This window comes from Astyanax mexicanus, chromosome 8 (assembly GCF_023375975.1).
Source record: "Astyanax mexicanus isolate ESR-SI-001 chromosome 8, AstMex3_surface, whole genome shotgun sequence".
In the NCBI taxonomy this organism is placed as follows: Eukaryota; Metazoa; Chordata; class Actinopteri; order Characiformes; family Acestrorhamphidae; genus Astyanax; species Astyanax mexicanus.
Window position 1 is genome coordinate 41,975,082 of NC_064415.1, and position 14,667 is coordinate 41,989,748.

Here is a 14,667-nt window from a genome sequence, read left to right on the forward strand (position 1 = left end):
GAGCAGGAGGTTGCAGGTTCGAACCCCAGCTCATGCAGTTTGCCATCAAGCTGCCGGCGTTAGAGGGAGCAAAATTGGCCCTGCTCCCTCTGGGTGGGTAGATGGTGCTCTCTCCCCACATCACTCCTATGGTGATGTCTGCAGCACATGGCGTCTGTGAGCTGATGTACCGGAGCCGAGCCGCTGCGCTTTCCTCCAAGCACGCTGGCTGCTTGACAATGCTGCATCAGCAGCAGCTCAAAAAGAAGCAGTGGCTGACTTCACAGGTATCGGAGGAAGCATGTGTTAGTCTTCCCCCTCCTGGTGTGTTGGGGCATCACTAGTGATGGGGGGAGTCCTAATGAGTGGGTTGGGTAATTGGCCGTGTAAATTGGGGAGAAAATGGGAAAAATTAGAAATAAAAATATAAAAAAAAGTAACATCTACCCATCTGCTCATGTATTTCTGTGTATGTATTCATTTATATTTCTTTTTTAACTTGATTGCAAATAGTCTATTTTTTCCTCTAAAAGCGGCGTTTACTACTATTTTTAATTTATTTTTATATATTGTTATTTTATTTGTTGATTTTATACATATTAATGGTGATTGTGCTGATTTGTATGATTACAATATAAAAAAGTGAGTATCTCCTAAATAATACATTCATTAACATTACATATTCAGAGTTTAATAAACCTATAATATTCACAACTCCAACTACCAATTTTTACCCAATTTTCACACGGTTTGATTTGTTACAAACAGCACAGATGTAGTAATGATTCAGGACACTGTATCATTACTACAATCGGGTAAAACACGCCCACTCTATTGCATACACCACATTTCGACACGCCCACACCTTTCGACACGCCCACGCCTTTCGACATAGCCACTACTCCGGTCTGCAGAGTAGTAGGTTCCTATACTTGGAACAAAGGCAAGATTTCGATGGGCAAAAAAACTGGGTCAGTATGAAGGGGTCAGTACATATTAAGGCCCTATCCCATTTCTCTTTTGTACCCCCTACCCCTTGTTTTAGGTGAAATCCTCCCTCTAAGAATTGGGACAACTCTTCAAGCACCCAATACAAATATATAGCAGTGGAGCTCTAAAGTTCCGTGATCTAGCTGCTGGTTAAGTAGTTAACTTTTGGGCATCATACGTCTTCAGGAATTGAGGCAGGTGGTGCAGCAACTAATTATTATTTTCCATTCCTTAACCTTAATTCCTCTGTGGTTGGGAGAATTGGGAAATTAGCTTTTATTAGTTTAATTTTCTTTTATTTTTCTGTTCCACCTTAAATGCTGCAGACTATGCTGTCTGTTGCACCATTTAAGGTGGAACAGGAAAGTTAGCTAGCTAGCTATCCACTGAGACAAACTACTTGCGATTTGTTCAGTTTGTTATGAAGAAAATGGCCAAAAACACTGAAACTACATATGAAATTATGGTAATAATGGGTATCTTTTTTATAAGGAAAATACTTTTGTGGGTTTATTTTGGTTGGTGTTGCCCTAGGTGCACACACCTGGTGAACCAGAGATTTTCTCAAAAGACCCAAATCTTCCTCGCTATCTCTGACTGGACTGGCAAAATCATTGGCCTAACAGTTCTGGAAAATTATCACTATCTGTCCTGTAATTAGAGTTGTGTTGTTTGGCGTTCAGTGTGCCACCTTAGTAAGCTATTTAGCGTGGTAGCTAACAGGTACATATCTAACATAAGCTAAGATAACTATGCATATAAGTATGCGTCAGACCTTACATAAGACCTTAACCCCAGAAAATGACTCATCTTTAGGCATATTCAAGTTTATTAAAAAGCGCTTTATAAGTATAAATTATTATTAACATAGTAATGGACTGGAAAAAAGTTACATTTTGCAAAGTTACTGTATCGAAAACTGTTACTCCCCTTTACTCTGAACTGCTGTCTGATTCCCGATTTAATCCTGTGAACTCAGGCAGTGTCTCTATATGAGGCCAAAGAGTTAACACTTCATAGTGCAGAGAAGCAGCAATGTAGAGGTTAATTTGTGCCTTAGACAGTTTCCTTTTTTGAGTAGCACAAAAATAAGTTAATCATCGTTGGGGAAAAACAAACAGTTAGATACAAAATATTGTTCTACAGAATGATTAGGTTCTTCAGATTGAGTTACTAGCTTTAGCATGAAGCATATTCTGAGATGTTTATGCATTTTATTGCTTTTGATGGCTTGAAAATTTTAACATATACCTGCTGCAAATGGGAAAATAAATCAGATGTGAAAACGTCTGCCACTGCTATAAAATGTCATATGTCATATTTAAGACTGTTGTGTGGGTTTTTTAAGTACTTAGCAGTAACTTTAACCACCTGTCTTTCTTTTGCATTTACCAGCTAGTGAAGCATGATTTTTTTTGCATGAACATATGGTGGCTTTTCCTGTGTACCCCGCTTAAAAAGCAGCTGCAGTGGTTCAAATGAAGTTTACATAATCAGGATAGGGTTTCCCATGACAGACTACAGTATCTACCATACCTTTGCTGCAGATAGCTTACCTGCAACCAGAATTGTGTTCTGTTTTTTATTTAGCATGTATGTAACTTTGCTAACTTTTCTAATAAACAACACAATGTGACTGCTGCAATTTAATTGTATTGTAATATTATACTGTATAGTACAGGCAAATGCACGCTTAGTTTTCTTCGACTTAACCACCTTAATTAATGTGCATGAAAGGTGTAGTACACACAAACGCTATAGGGGCAGTGTATAGCAGCATCAAAACTAAGTTTGAAGAAGGATTACCTACATCTGTAGGATACCTGTAGCACATATATGGGCACAGTAACATTTAAAATGCAGCTGGTAATTCTGCCTGTAATTTTCTCAGGGGAGGAAGTATAAAAAAGCCAAAAACAGGATCTCGATGGAAATACAATAAAAACAGAGAATTACTACAAGAAACCATGCAAACATAATCTAAACCTAAAAGGGAGTTTATATGTAAGGCTGTGATAAAACTAACCCCGTGGTATGGAGGGTGTGTTATGTTAGCATGATTAGCTCTGACGGTAAGCTGTATATATGTGGGGAATATACACTGATGATGCGAAAATGTCACTCTTGTGGTATTTAGAAATATTTTTTTTATTGACTGCTGTCAAACATTGTGACTGCAGTGGAAATCCAAGATGACCAAAAGCTTGTTCAACTTGAAACTGCAACTTCATGAAGGTTATTTTCTGCTTTAGTTAACCGCTAACTGTAGTGGAAATGATGTAATGTAGTCTATGAATAAGAAGAAGTTACCCTTCGATTTTCCCGATCCTAGCCTTTTCACAATTGTGTAATGAACCCACAATGTTTAAAAAAAGACTTAAATGATTGACGATTAATGGCAGAAGACTTGAAATGAAAGTGCTGACTGAAAAGACGAGTGTCTGAGCTTGTGACAGAAGTGACAGCAGCACTGCCTTTCAAGCTCTTGGCAACTAAATCGACAGTGTTGTACATTTAAGACTTTATCAGATAAAACTTGTTTTTCTTCCTGCCAGAACATCCTCCAGGGAGGTCTGGAACATACTTAATAAACCACAATCACATCAGAAATGCCAAACAGTGCTGTAATTACTGTTAAATACAACATAGCAGCGCGTTCTCACCCACAGAATGCAGAAAGCACGCAGGAGAAGAGTGACTTCAAAATGACCACTAACACGCCGTGCACGCATCTCACACATATACAACCCCGAGCACAGTAAACACCACATGCACAGCAGGCGAGGATAGGCCTCTTTGCAATGCTGCTTTTAAGACACTTGACGGATAGAACAACCCTGCTCTGTGGCTGCTCTCCCTCCCCTTTTCTCTTTCTCTCTCTCTGTCTCTTTAATACACTCTCTCTCTCACACACACAAATCAGAGAGGTGTTCACTCATTCCCTTGGAGTTCGCTGCACAGGACGAGCCAGCGCTCAGTGCTCTCTGTCTTCATACGCAGCTCAGAGATAAGGTAAGAGACGTGCTATTAAACATTCAGAACATTGCTGAGGAATAGACTATAGAAGGTACAGACAACAGTGATTACTGTAGTTTAACAGTTATAATCTCACAGAGAGTTTAAGTGAAACAGTGAAGCTGAATGAAGCTTCTTTTGGACTTCAGTGTTGAGCAGAAGTATAAGGAATGTACTGAGAAAAGATTATTATTATTGTCACTTTGTTGCAAGTAATTTGTTCTGAAATTAAAAGTAAATTGTTCTAAAAAAAGTTCTAGAGTTTGGACACTGTAAATGTAAAGTTTTTACCTTTAAAACAATTCTGCATTGTAGATTAATATTAAAGTCACCCAAACTATGAAAAATAAAAACATTATTTAAAAAATTATTTATTAAACAAAACCTGATAAACAAATCAGGATATATTTAAGGATTTTTTTTAATATTTTAAATTCTTCAAAGTAGGCACCTGTTTCTTTCACAACAGCTTTGCACATCTTGGCTGGATTTTCTCAGTCAGCTTTATGAGGTAAAGTCATCTGGAATTCAGGCTTTCATTTAACAGCTGTGCTGAACTCGTCAAGAGTTAAATACTGAGAGTTAGTGGTATACAGTGAATAGCTCTGTTTGAGTAATGTTCTAATCCATATTATAGCAATTATCCTCAAGTTCAGTCGCAAAGATCATCAAAAGCTTTATGATGAAACTGGCTCTCATCAGGATCACCTCAGGAAAGGAAAAACAAGAATTCCCTCTGTTACCCAGGATAAGTTCACAAGTGTTACCAGCCTTAGAACCACAAGTTCAAGTTAACAGCACCCCGAATAAGAGTACTTTGGTTTGTTTAACACTAAGTTTTAGTACATGTGTTCCTTCATAGTCTGGATGACTTTGATATAAATGTACAATGTAGGATTTTTTTATTATTATTGAATAAGAACTTTAGACTGGTACTGTATATAAATACAACACATAATAAGGGTCAAACAAAGGTTGGAGCAGGACCTTGCTGCTATTTGTGTTTTTTTGAATATTATCTAAAACAAACAGAACCCAAACTTCCCTGAGATAACCTTCAGGATCCTGTTTACCCCAGTACCTGAATAAGAATGATCAGAATAAACTGTGTCTAATATATGTGACCCAAAACACTGACCTACAGATATGATGAAGCAAACCATTTGAGCTACGATCACATTACCATGACTGAAGTGAAATCTATTCAAGTAGATTTTTTAGACCAGATTTTTCCAGGGCTGTGTGGACACGGCAAATCCAAACTTTTCTACTCCGATTTAAATCACTTTTGCTACATCCACATAACAAGCCTTATACATACTGATGTATTGCTCAGACTGAATTTAGCAGTAACACTATATAATATGGGTACAACAAATAACAGCATTTAAGGCAGTAATAAACATTGTTAAATGGTTAAGTAATTCCTTAACTAATTATTAATTGACAATAGTTAATAACATGTCTTGGCCTGTATACGGGCTACAAATGTACCATTTGGAGGACATGAATTAATATTAATGACAAAATGAGATATTAATGAAACAATATTATTGTAAGCAGTTTATTTTGTATTTGTTTTGCTAGTTGCTGTTTTTTATTTTAAAATGTTTGTTTGCAAAAATTATGCACTTTAGTTTTGTGGTAGAGTTTTGTTACATTACTTTATTTTTGTAGCATTTTTTGCCAGATTATTATTATTTCATACAAACTCAGGGTCTTGGTAAATTACTGTTTATAAAATAGACAAGTGTTGGCCATGTCCAAGCAATTCTAAAAAAAAAAATCAGTGTGACATATAGGCAGAAAATCAGATTTGAGTCACTAATGTGACATGAATACAAATCAGCAGGTTAAAAACAGAAGTAGGAATTTAGATTAAAATAAAAAAAAACATTAAAGAGAAATACAAAAATAAAAAAAATATATAAAAAATTCTATATCCTCCTGCATCTATAATTCAGCATCTGCCCACAGATGCTGAATTCACAGAATCTATTCACAGAATCTATTCACAGAATCTATTCACAGAATAGATTCATAAAGACACATATAGACTACACTAAAAAAATGTTTGAGTTGTCATGGATCTATTCAGAGTCATAGATTTACATGGTGAACCCTTGAAAAACACTTAAAAACAAGGTTAAGTTGCGGATCTATATATTTATAGCTGTCATGGTTTTAACAAGGTTAAAACAGCAGTGTAAATTTAGAATTGTAAAATAAAACAATAAAGAAAAATATAGAGTTTAGTGTTTCTCAAGAGTCTTCTTCACTTAAATGAATGGTTCTTGTAGATCAATGACAACTGTGAGGACATTCAATTAACGATAATCATTTTATATTTACTTGTTCATTACACTAACTAAGCCCAGCAAAAATGGCTGAATGCTCTTTATATATATATATATATATATTTTTTTTTTTTTCTTTCTTTATTTTTTTTTTTCCTGTATATTTAACGTTGAAACAGAAGAGTCTAGGCCAGATTTATTTATGCACGTTTCTGCATTTCAAAGTAAAACTGGGAGGAAAAGGATGTGGCTGTACCCAAAATTCACAGTTTTAGATCTTCTCAAGAGTATTTAAGTATGTTCCCACAGCGCTTGATGAAAGCAGAGTGGAAATGTCAGGAATGATACTATCTCATGCTCAGGGCGATGCATTACACTGTCTGGTTAACATGTGCATACCTCCTGATGATAATGAAAGAAATATGTTGAAAAAAAACAACAAAGTTCTAATTTTTTAGAAATCAAATTTTTCTTTTTTAGTTGGATAGGATGTAGCTGATTATAATCAGTTTTACGTATTTTAATTTTAAACGCATTTACAATAAACAGTAATCATTAGCAAAGTGGGTAAGGCCCACACAGTAGCCCCAGTAAGTGGTACTTAAACGCTTTGCTTTGATCATGGGTGGTACACTGCTTTAAAAGTAAATAATCTTATCAATGATAAGTGTTTAACAATCAGAAGTAAAAGGCTTTTAATTTATATATTGCTTAAATATTATATGATTTCGCTTTCCAATATTTTTCTTCAGTCTAACACTGTGTACTAAGTGAAATTTTTTTCTAACTATCTGACCTACTCATAAATAAATCAGGAACATCGCGCTCAGAAATCCATCCAAAAAAACATTCCGTCCAGACTCAATCCTCAGGGATGTCAGGAAAATAAACTTTAACCACTTCCCTTGGAAATCCATTCTTTGGAATGCTGTAAGAATGATACAATCAAACAAAGCTGTGTTCAAAGTGTTTGAGGTACTCAAGTTACTCCGTTATGGATTGCCTGAAGTAAACATTTAAATGTAATGTAACTGTAATGTTAATGTAATGTTTAGTTACTTTAATGTGAATGAAAGGGCTAAACATCTGCAGGACAGATGTGAGCTTATATATAAAATGGCCTGATTTGGGATTTTTCATTGTCTATTAAAAGAATTAGGAAAATATTTCTGTCCAACACTGAACAAAATTAAACATTTGGCCAAAGGCCAAATAGTAACTACAGATTAATTGCGCTACTTTTTCTTTATTCAATACAGCCTAAATGTATTTTGTCTTGCTTTTTTAAATCTATTACAAAACTACAATTTAAAAATATTTATAGAATAGCTAACATTTTGAATATCCCAGCAGACATACCAACAACATTTACCTCAAGAATGTAGTTTTAGTCACACATTTACCTCAGCAGAGCCGTTCTAATAAAAACATTACGGCAGAAGTAATATTCTAATCAAGTCAAATCTGAGTGAAATGTATTCAGGAAAATGTGACCAGACTTTTGGTAAAAAAACAAATGCTAACATTATTAATCGAGATATGTACAGTTCCTATCTTTTCAGCTGAGGTTGTGGACTTAAGTATCAAGTGTGATTAGTTATGCTGAATGTTTTATTTAATTTCATTTATGTGCGTAAAGTGTACCAATGTACTTTTTTAATGAAAATAATTTTAATCAAATTTGTCGGCTGTGCACTAAGTGTGTGGGGGAGAAGTGGCTGGAGCATCAGTCAGCTTTTCAATTAATTATTTATTTATTTTGGTTGCCAAATATTCAGTGCATTCCTTCTAGGTATTTGTTCTTCTCATGATATGGGCTTGGGTTAAATTAGGTTTCTTAACATTTTGCTTTTTGTCTTCGTTTAGAAATTTGCCGACAGTGTTAAAAATGGTCCACACCACTGAGGACTACTACGATTTTGACGAGAATGAAAACATCAGCGGGAACTTTTCCTATGAGGACTACCAAACTGTCTGCCAGAAGGATGACATCCGTGCCTTCGCGCAGATCTTCTTACCGGTCATGTACGGGTTATGTCTTGTAGTAGGCATAGCTGGAAATGTCCTGGTGGTGGGCGTGTATGCTTATAGCAAACGCCTGAAGACGCTGACGGACGTCTTTGTGGTTCACCTGGCCGTGGCCGACCTGCTCCTGCTGCTGACCCTGCCTTTCTGGGCCACTGCTGCCGTGCAAGGCTGGGAGCTTGGGGCTTTTCTCTGCAAGTTGGTCACTGCCATGTATACCATCAACTTCACGTGTAGCATGCTGCTGCTAGCCTGCATTAGCCTGGATCGTTACTTGGCGATAACACCGGAACTTAGGGAAAAGAACCTGGGCAAGATTTTCAGAAGGAACCACACAGTCAAGCTCTGCCTTGCGGTGTGGACCATTGCGCTGCTTCTAGGGATTCCAGACTTGGTCCTGTCCACAGTCAAGACCTTCTCTGAGAGGAAGATGTGCATGGCTGTGTATCCGTCAGACATGGCCTTCCAAACTAAGATCAGTATGGAAGTACTGGAGGTGCTTCTCAGCTTTCTTGTTCCGTTGATGGTGATGTTGTACTGTTATACCCATGTGGTTCGGACCCTGCTGAAGCTGCCTCCAGAGAACCGTGGGAAGAGGTGGCGAGCCATTCGAGTGCTGTTAGCCGTGGTCTTAGCATTTGTCCTCACACAGCTTCCCTACAATGTGGTAAAGTTCTGCCGAGTGCTGGACGTGGCGCATGCCCTGGTGACCCACTGTGGTGTCAGTAAAGCACTGGACCGGGCCGCTCAGATCACAGAGACTTTCGCTCTGTTCCACTGCTGTTTGAACCCCGTACTCTACGTCTTTATCGGCTTGTCCTTCAGACAGCGTGTGCTGAAGGTCGCCAAGAGCTTCGGCCAGAGGAGGAGGTCGAGACAGAGGAGAGAAGATCAAGGAGTAGAGATCTCCTTCAATACACACTCAAACTCCCAGCACACAAGCACCTTCTCCATATGAGTATACCAAAGAGAGACATACTTCTTTTTATCCTGTAAATTTAAGCAGAGTATTTCGTTTATTTGGCTTAAGTCAGTTCACAAGTTTTATGTTGCTGTTGTTGATACACATATTGAAGCTAACAGAGAATGTTATAAGAATGTTTAGCAATTTTTAAAAAATGTTTTAGAAAGGTTAGCTGTTCACATAAGCAAAATAATGTTACAGGAAGATTCTGAAAACGTGAAATATAATAATGCTAGACGAATACTAACATCATGGAAATGTTAACAGTAACATTCCCAAAACGAAAAATTCAACATTGACGCAAGTGACGTTGCAGAAACGCCACCAGAGCATTTAAAAACATTAAACAAACTTTTAAATAACATCCAGAAAACTTGACAGATTTAACATTCATAGAACATTAACTGTAACGTTCAGAAAACATTTTACTAGCCTTTTTTTTTTTTTAAAAGACCAGTCTCCTATCTTTATGAATTAAGGAGGCTAAAGTACTTGAAACTGAAGGTTGAATTACCATTTTAAAACCATATTTTAAATCACTGATAGAATCTGATAAAAAAAATCTAATAAATAGTTTGTAGCTCAACAGCAGCTCAATAATGGCTCAATAATACACAAAAAACATGATTTTGTGTACCTTGGATTGTTCAAAGTGTACTATACTGAGTGTTCAAACTGTAAATGTTTAAATTTGAATGCGAGTACTGGTTACACCATTTAGTTATAAGTTTCTTACTTAAACCTTACTTAAACAATCTAGGGACAGAATTATCCAACATCTGCCAATATCTGTGCTTATGTTTATGCTAAGCAAGCTAGCAATCTGACATGTTAGATTGTTGGCTATAGCCTCCGTGCACAAGATGACGCCATTCTACTTCCAGCCTTTGAGGGTGTGAGTTAAAAGTTCTGGATAAAGCACTTCCGTAGTTTGAGAATTGATACCAACACGAAGAGATAGCGAGCTAGTAGGACATAATGAGTGCATCCAGTACCACTTTGTCACGCTATAATGCCAAGATAAGTTTTCGCAAATTTCCTGTTGACACTGCACTGCATGCTAAGTGGCTAACTATGATCCGTAGGGACAAGTTCACTCCAACAGTGAACCTCCATGTGTGTAGCCAGTGTTTATCAGCTGTACACCCCAGTTACCTTGGCACTGCTTTTTAAGCATATAATTATCCAATATGTTTTTTTTTTACTGTTTTTATATGGTACAGTCAAATGAAAAAGTTTGGGCACCCCTATTTATCTTAACCATTTTTAGTTCTAAATATTTGGGTGTTTGCAACAGCAATTTCAGTTTGATATATCTAATAACTGATGGATACAGTAATATTTCAGGATTGAAATGAGGTTTATTGTACCAACAGAAAATGTGCAATATGCATTAAACCAAAATTTGACCGGTGCAAAAGTATGGGCACCCTTATCATTTTATTAATTTGAATACTCCTAACTACTTTTTACTGACTTACTGAAGCACAAAATTGGTTTGGTAACCTCATTGACCTTTGAACTTCATAGCCAGGTGTATCCAATCATGAGAAAAGGTATTTAAGGTGGACAATTGCAAGTTGTTCTCCTATTTGAATCTCCTCTGAAGAGTGGCATCATGGGCTCATCAAAACAACTCTCAAATGATCTAAAAACAAAGATTGTTCAACATAGTTGTTCAGGGGAAGGATACAAAAAGTTGTCTCAGAGATTTAACCTGTCAGTTTCCACTGTGAGGAACATAGTAAGGAAATGGAAGACCACAGGGACAGTTCTTGTTAAGCCCAGAAGTGGCAGGCCCAGAAAAATATCAGAAAGGCAGAGAAGAAGAATGGTGAGAACAGTCAAGGACAATCCACAGACCACCTCCAAAGAGCTGCAGCATCATCTTGCTGCAGATGGTGTCACTGTGCATCGGTCAACAATACAGTGCACTTTGCACAAGGAGAAGCTGTATGGGAGAGTGATGCGAAAGAAGCCATTTCTGCAAGCACGCCACAGACAGAGTCGCCTGAGGTGTGCTTTTGTCCATCAGTTATTAGATATATCAAACTGAAATGGCTGTTGCAAACACCCAAATATTTAGAACTAAAAATGATTAAGATTAATAGGGGTGCCCAAACTTTTTCATATGACTGTATATATATATCATTTGTACTGTAGTATTGTGTAAAAATGTATTATATTTTCTTCTTTATTGGTGTTTATTTTTGTGATTTTACCGTACATGATTGCCATCTTGCTAACTACACCAAAATGTAGAATCTTTGTCATCAAAAATCTTTCAGTTCAGCTTTAGTCACGACCATTTCACAAGACAAAACAAACTGCAAATATCTGCACATTATCAACCAATGAAATGTGTTTAATATCTCAGATGTTTAGATAAATGACTCACAACAGGAACTAAAAGAAACAGGATGGGTCACATACAATTCTGCTCTGCATTGCACTTAACTAAACAGTTAAAGAATAGAATCATGAGAAAAAAAGGGTTACATAAAACTAGTTTTTTCACACTTCATGAACAAGAGCCTTTTTTGACATTTGAGAGCAGCAAAAGAGTTTATATACTGTATTTTTCACACTATAAGCACCAGATTTTCTGGTCTATTTTCACGCATTAGGTGTCGCCATATTTTCCTTCCTTCTAATCTAACGCTGGATGCTAATCTACAGACAGTGGCACAAAAGGGGGTATGCAGCCTACTAGAGGGGGCACCAAATCAAAATACTACGTTTGCATACACCCAAAAAGTATGTAGTTGCGCCCCTGTCTACAGAGATAACTCTCTTTAAAAAACTCTTTATTTGGGAGAATAAAGTGCTTCTAATTTTTTACAGTAAGCTTAATTAGATTTGCAGATTTCCACTAAGGCTAGCAATGTTTAGCGGCTAATGCTGTCCAACAGAGCTATACTGAGGAACCCTGAGTGCTCTGGTAAGCCAGGGTGATATTAATTAGCAGTTCTTTTCACGTAGCTTGTTTTAACACAGTAAACATGCAGGCTACAGTCTGATATACTCATCTCTGAATGGCAAAAGAGCTAGTGCTTAGCCTGTTTACAAAAATACGGTATTTCCTTTCAACCAGAATTTTACTGTATTCTCTAAATTACGAAATTAAGAAAGTAAGTTGACTTGTAATCTTTAACTGATAAAGAGAGTTATCAATAAAAAGAGTGTGATTGATGCAAAACTTGTGGAAAATCTTGCTAAACACGAGTAAGTGAGTGAATAAAGTGTGTATACATTTAAATAACACAATCTACTTAAAATTCACTCTGCAATAGACAAAGATAATTAATAAAAAAAAAATTAACAAAGCATACTGGTTTGTTTGGGGTATTTTGCTAATGCTGCCAGTCGGTGTTATAATGTAATTTCGGTGTAGCAGTTTCTAACAACCTTGTATTTCAGAGGATTCTTTGACATTCTGGAAGAAATCGATGCATGTGGGGCAAAACATATAGGTAGTAGTTTTCCAAAAGCAAGGAAATGCAAATGTACACTTTTATTAGACTAAATTCCTGCCCAGGAAACTGCCTCACAGAATTTAGAACACGTCTGTTTACAACAGGGTGTGTTAGTGACAATTTAAGAAAAAATAATCTTAGTTTTTTTTTAACTACAGAAAGCCAACATGGTTTCAGTGTTTTATAAAATTAAAACAAATACACCTACAGTATTAAAAGAGTCCTTACAAGAGTCCTTGTAAGAGTTACTAGTTTTAGGTATTTATGAATGCCTTCACAAATATTAGAACTATAAAATATATACACTGGGTAATATATTTAACCATTAATACACTCAAGGTTCATGCTATAACATGTAATATTATTAGTGCCAATTGCTCTTTATTGAAAGATTTTGAGTTAAAGAGGACGAGAAAATACAATCTGTTTGGTTATAAAAAACAGTCAAAATAGTTCCACTGCTGCGCTGTTTGGCTTGTAAGCGCTGCATCGTTGCTAGGTTACCTGTTTATGTGGTGGAGTAATACATGAAGAGCTTCAGTTACAGTGCATTACCGGCTGATAACGGCATTCATAGAACGCCTCTTAACCAATCACATTGCAGGGTCGGGACTAACTGTGGTATAATATTATACATATATTGTCAGATGTCAGTGTTCAATGCTAACACTAACAATTCCGATATACATAAAAAGGCATTTAAAATCACAGCAGAGAGGATCTTTTATGAGCGAGACTGAAGTACACTTTAGTACATATAAAGAAATAATGATCCAATGCAGATGGGGTAGTCTCTAAATAATTGACACATTTCTGAACAGGATTTTCTGTCATATTCCTATTTTTCACTCATTAACTGAGGTATATATTATATTTATATTACCAGATGAAAGTGATTCTAATCAAATTAGTTTGCTTTAATGTAACACAGATCTGTTTTTTTTTCAGACATGTGTAGACATGTCAAATGTGATATTTTTACAGTTAATTTGAGTCACTTTTTACATATTTTCCTAAATCAGAGATGTATCTGATTTTTTTTCACAATGTTTTCTTTCTTTTTATGTTTTTTTTTTTTTTATATTGTAAGTGTAATAAATAAAGACAATAAAGCTATACTCATTTTTATTGCTAGCGGTTTAGACATTAATGGCTGTGTGTTGAGTTATTTTGAGGGCACAGCAAATGTACACTGATTTCTCTACATTGTATTAAAGTGTCATATCTTCAGTGTTGTTCCATGGAAAGGTATAATAAAGCATTTACAAAAACGTGGGTGTACTCACTTCTGTGAGATACTGTTGATAATTATGATGAGCCCCATAACTGTGCCTTTTTTTGCGGCAAATTCCTAAACACCACAGTAAAATTTAGGATCCTAATCCAGGATTAAGTCCAGTTTGTTTTTAGGGATGGAATGAGGAGACGTACTCTATCATTACAGTAACAGGTAGGGCACGGAAGTGCTTAACATCTTCAGTAGCAAAACATGTCCAGAATATAATTCATGGGGAAGCAAATTACAGTGTACCTCAGATAACTCCACGGTATGTGAGTATAAGGTTTGTGTGGTTTATTTTCCTAACAAAGATACTTTTGTTTAAAAATGCCCCCCACCCCCCCCCCCCACCCATAGCCAGCTCTACTGCAGTGTCACTACCAGTTGAATTACAGGTGATGTATAGCGTAGGTAGATTCATAGCTACATTCAGATCAACATGACTCATATACCAGTCAAGACTAGCCTGACTCTTTAAAAAAATGTAAAAAATGTACAGAGGACACTATAGTGGTGGAGGAAAAGAACCGAAAGTAAGTGCTCTCAGATTTAAAGGTAATATATGTAAAATACACTAGAGAATTAAAGTTTAGTTCAGTTTTTTTTCTATTTAAGCTCTCCAATTCCATTAAATAACCTGAA

The 14,667-nt window shown here is 36.3% G+C and overlaps 1 protein-coding gene across 1 annotated transcript; it reads left to right on the forward strand.

Moving 5' to 3' along the window:
- The first annotated feature begins 3,656 nt into the window (after positions 1 to 3,656).
- On the forward strand, positions 3,657 to 11,953 carry ackr4a (atypical chemokine receptor 4a). Its single transcript, XM_007232513.4, has 2 exons — positions 3,657 to 3,981; positions 8,148 to 11,953. The coding sequence occupies exon 2, from the start codon at positions 8,170 to 8,172 to the stop codon at positions 9,262 to 9,264; it is 1,095 nt and encodes a 364-aa protein (XP_007232575.3). The 5' UTR covers positions 3,657 to 3,981; positions 8,148 to 8,169; the 3' UTR covers positions 9,265 to 11,953.
- Positions 11,954 to 14,667: the final 2,714 nt, after the last annotated feature.

Bases quoted from the DNA above. Each gene is read 5' to 3' on its own strand.
- ackr4a (XM_007232513.4), top strand. From the start codon at position 8,170: ATGGTCCACACCACTGAGGACTACTACGATTTTGACGAGAATGAAAAC.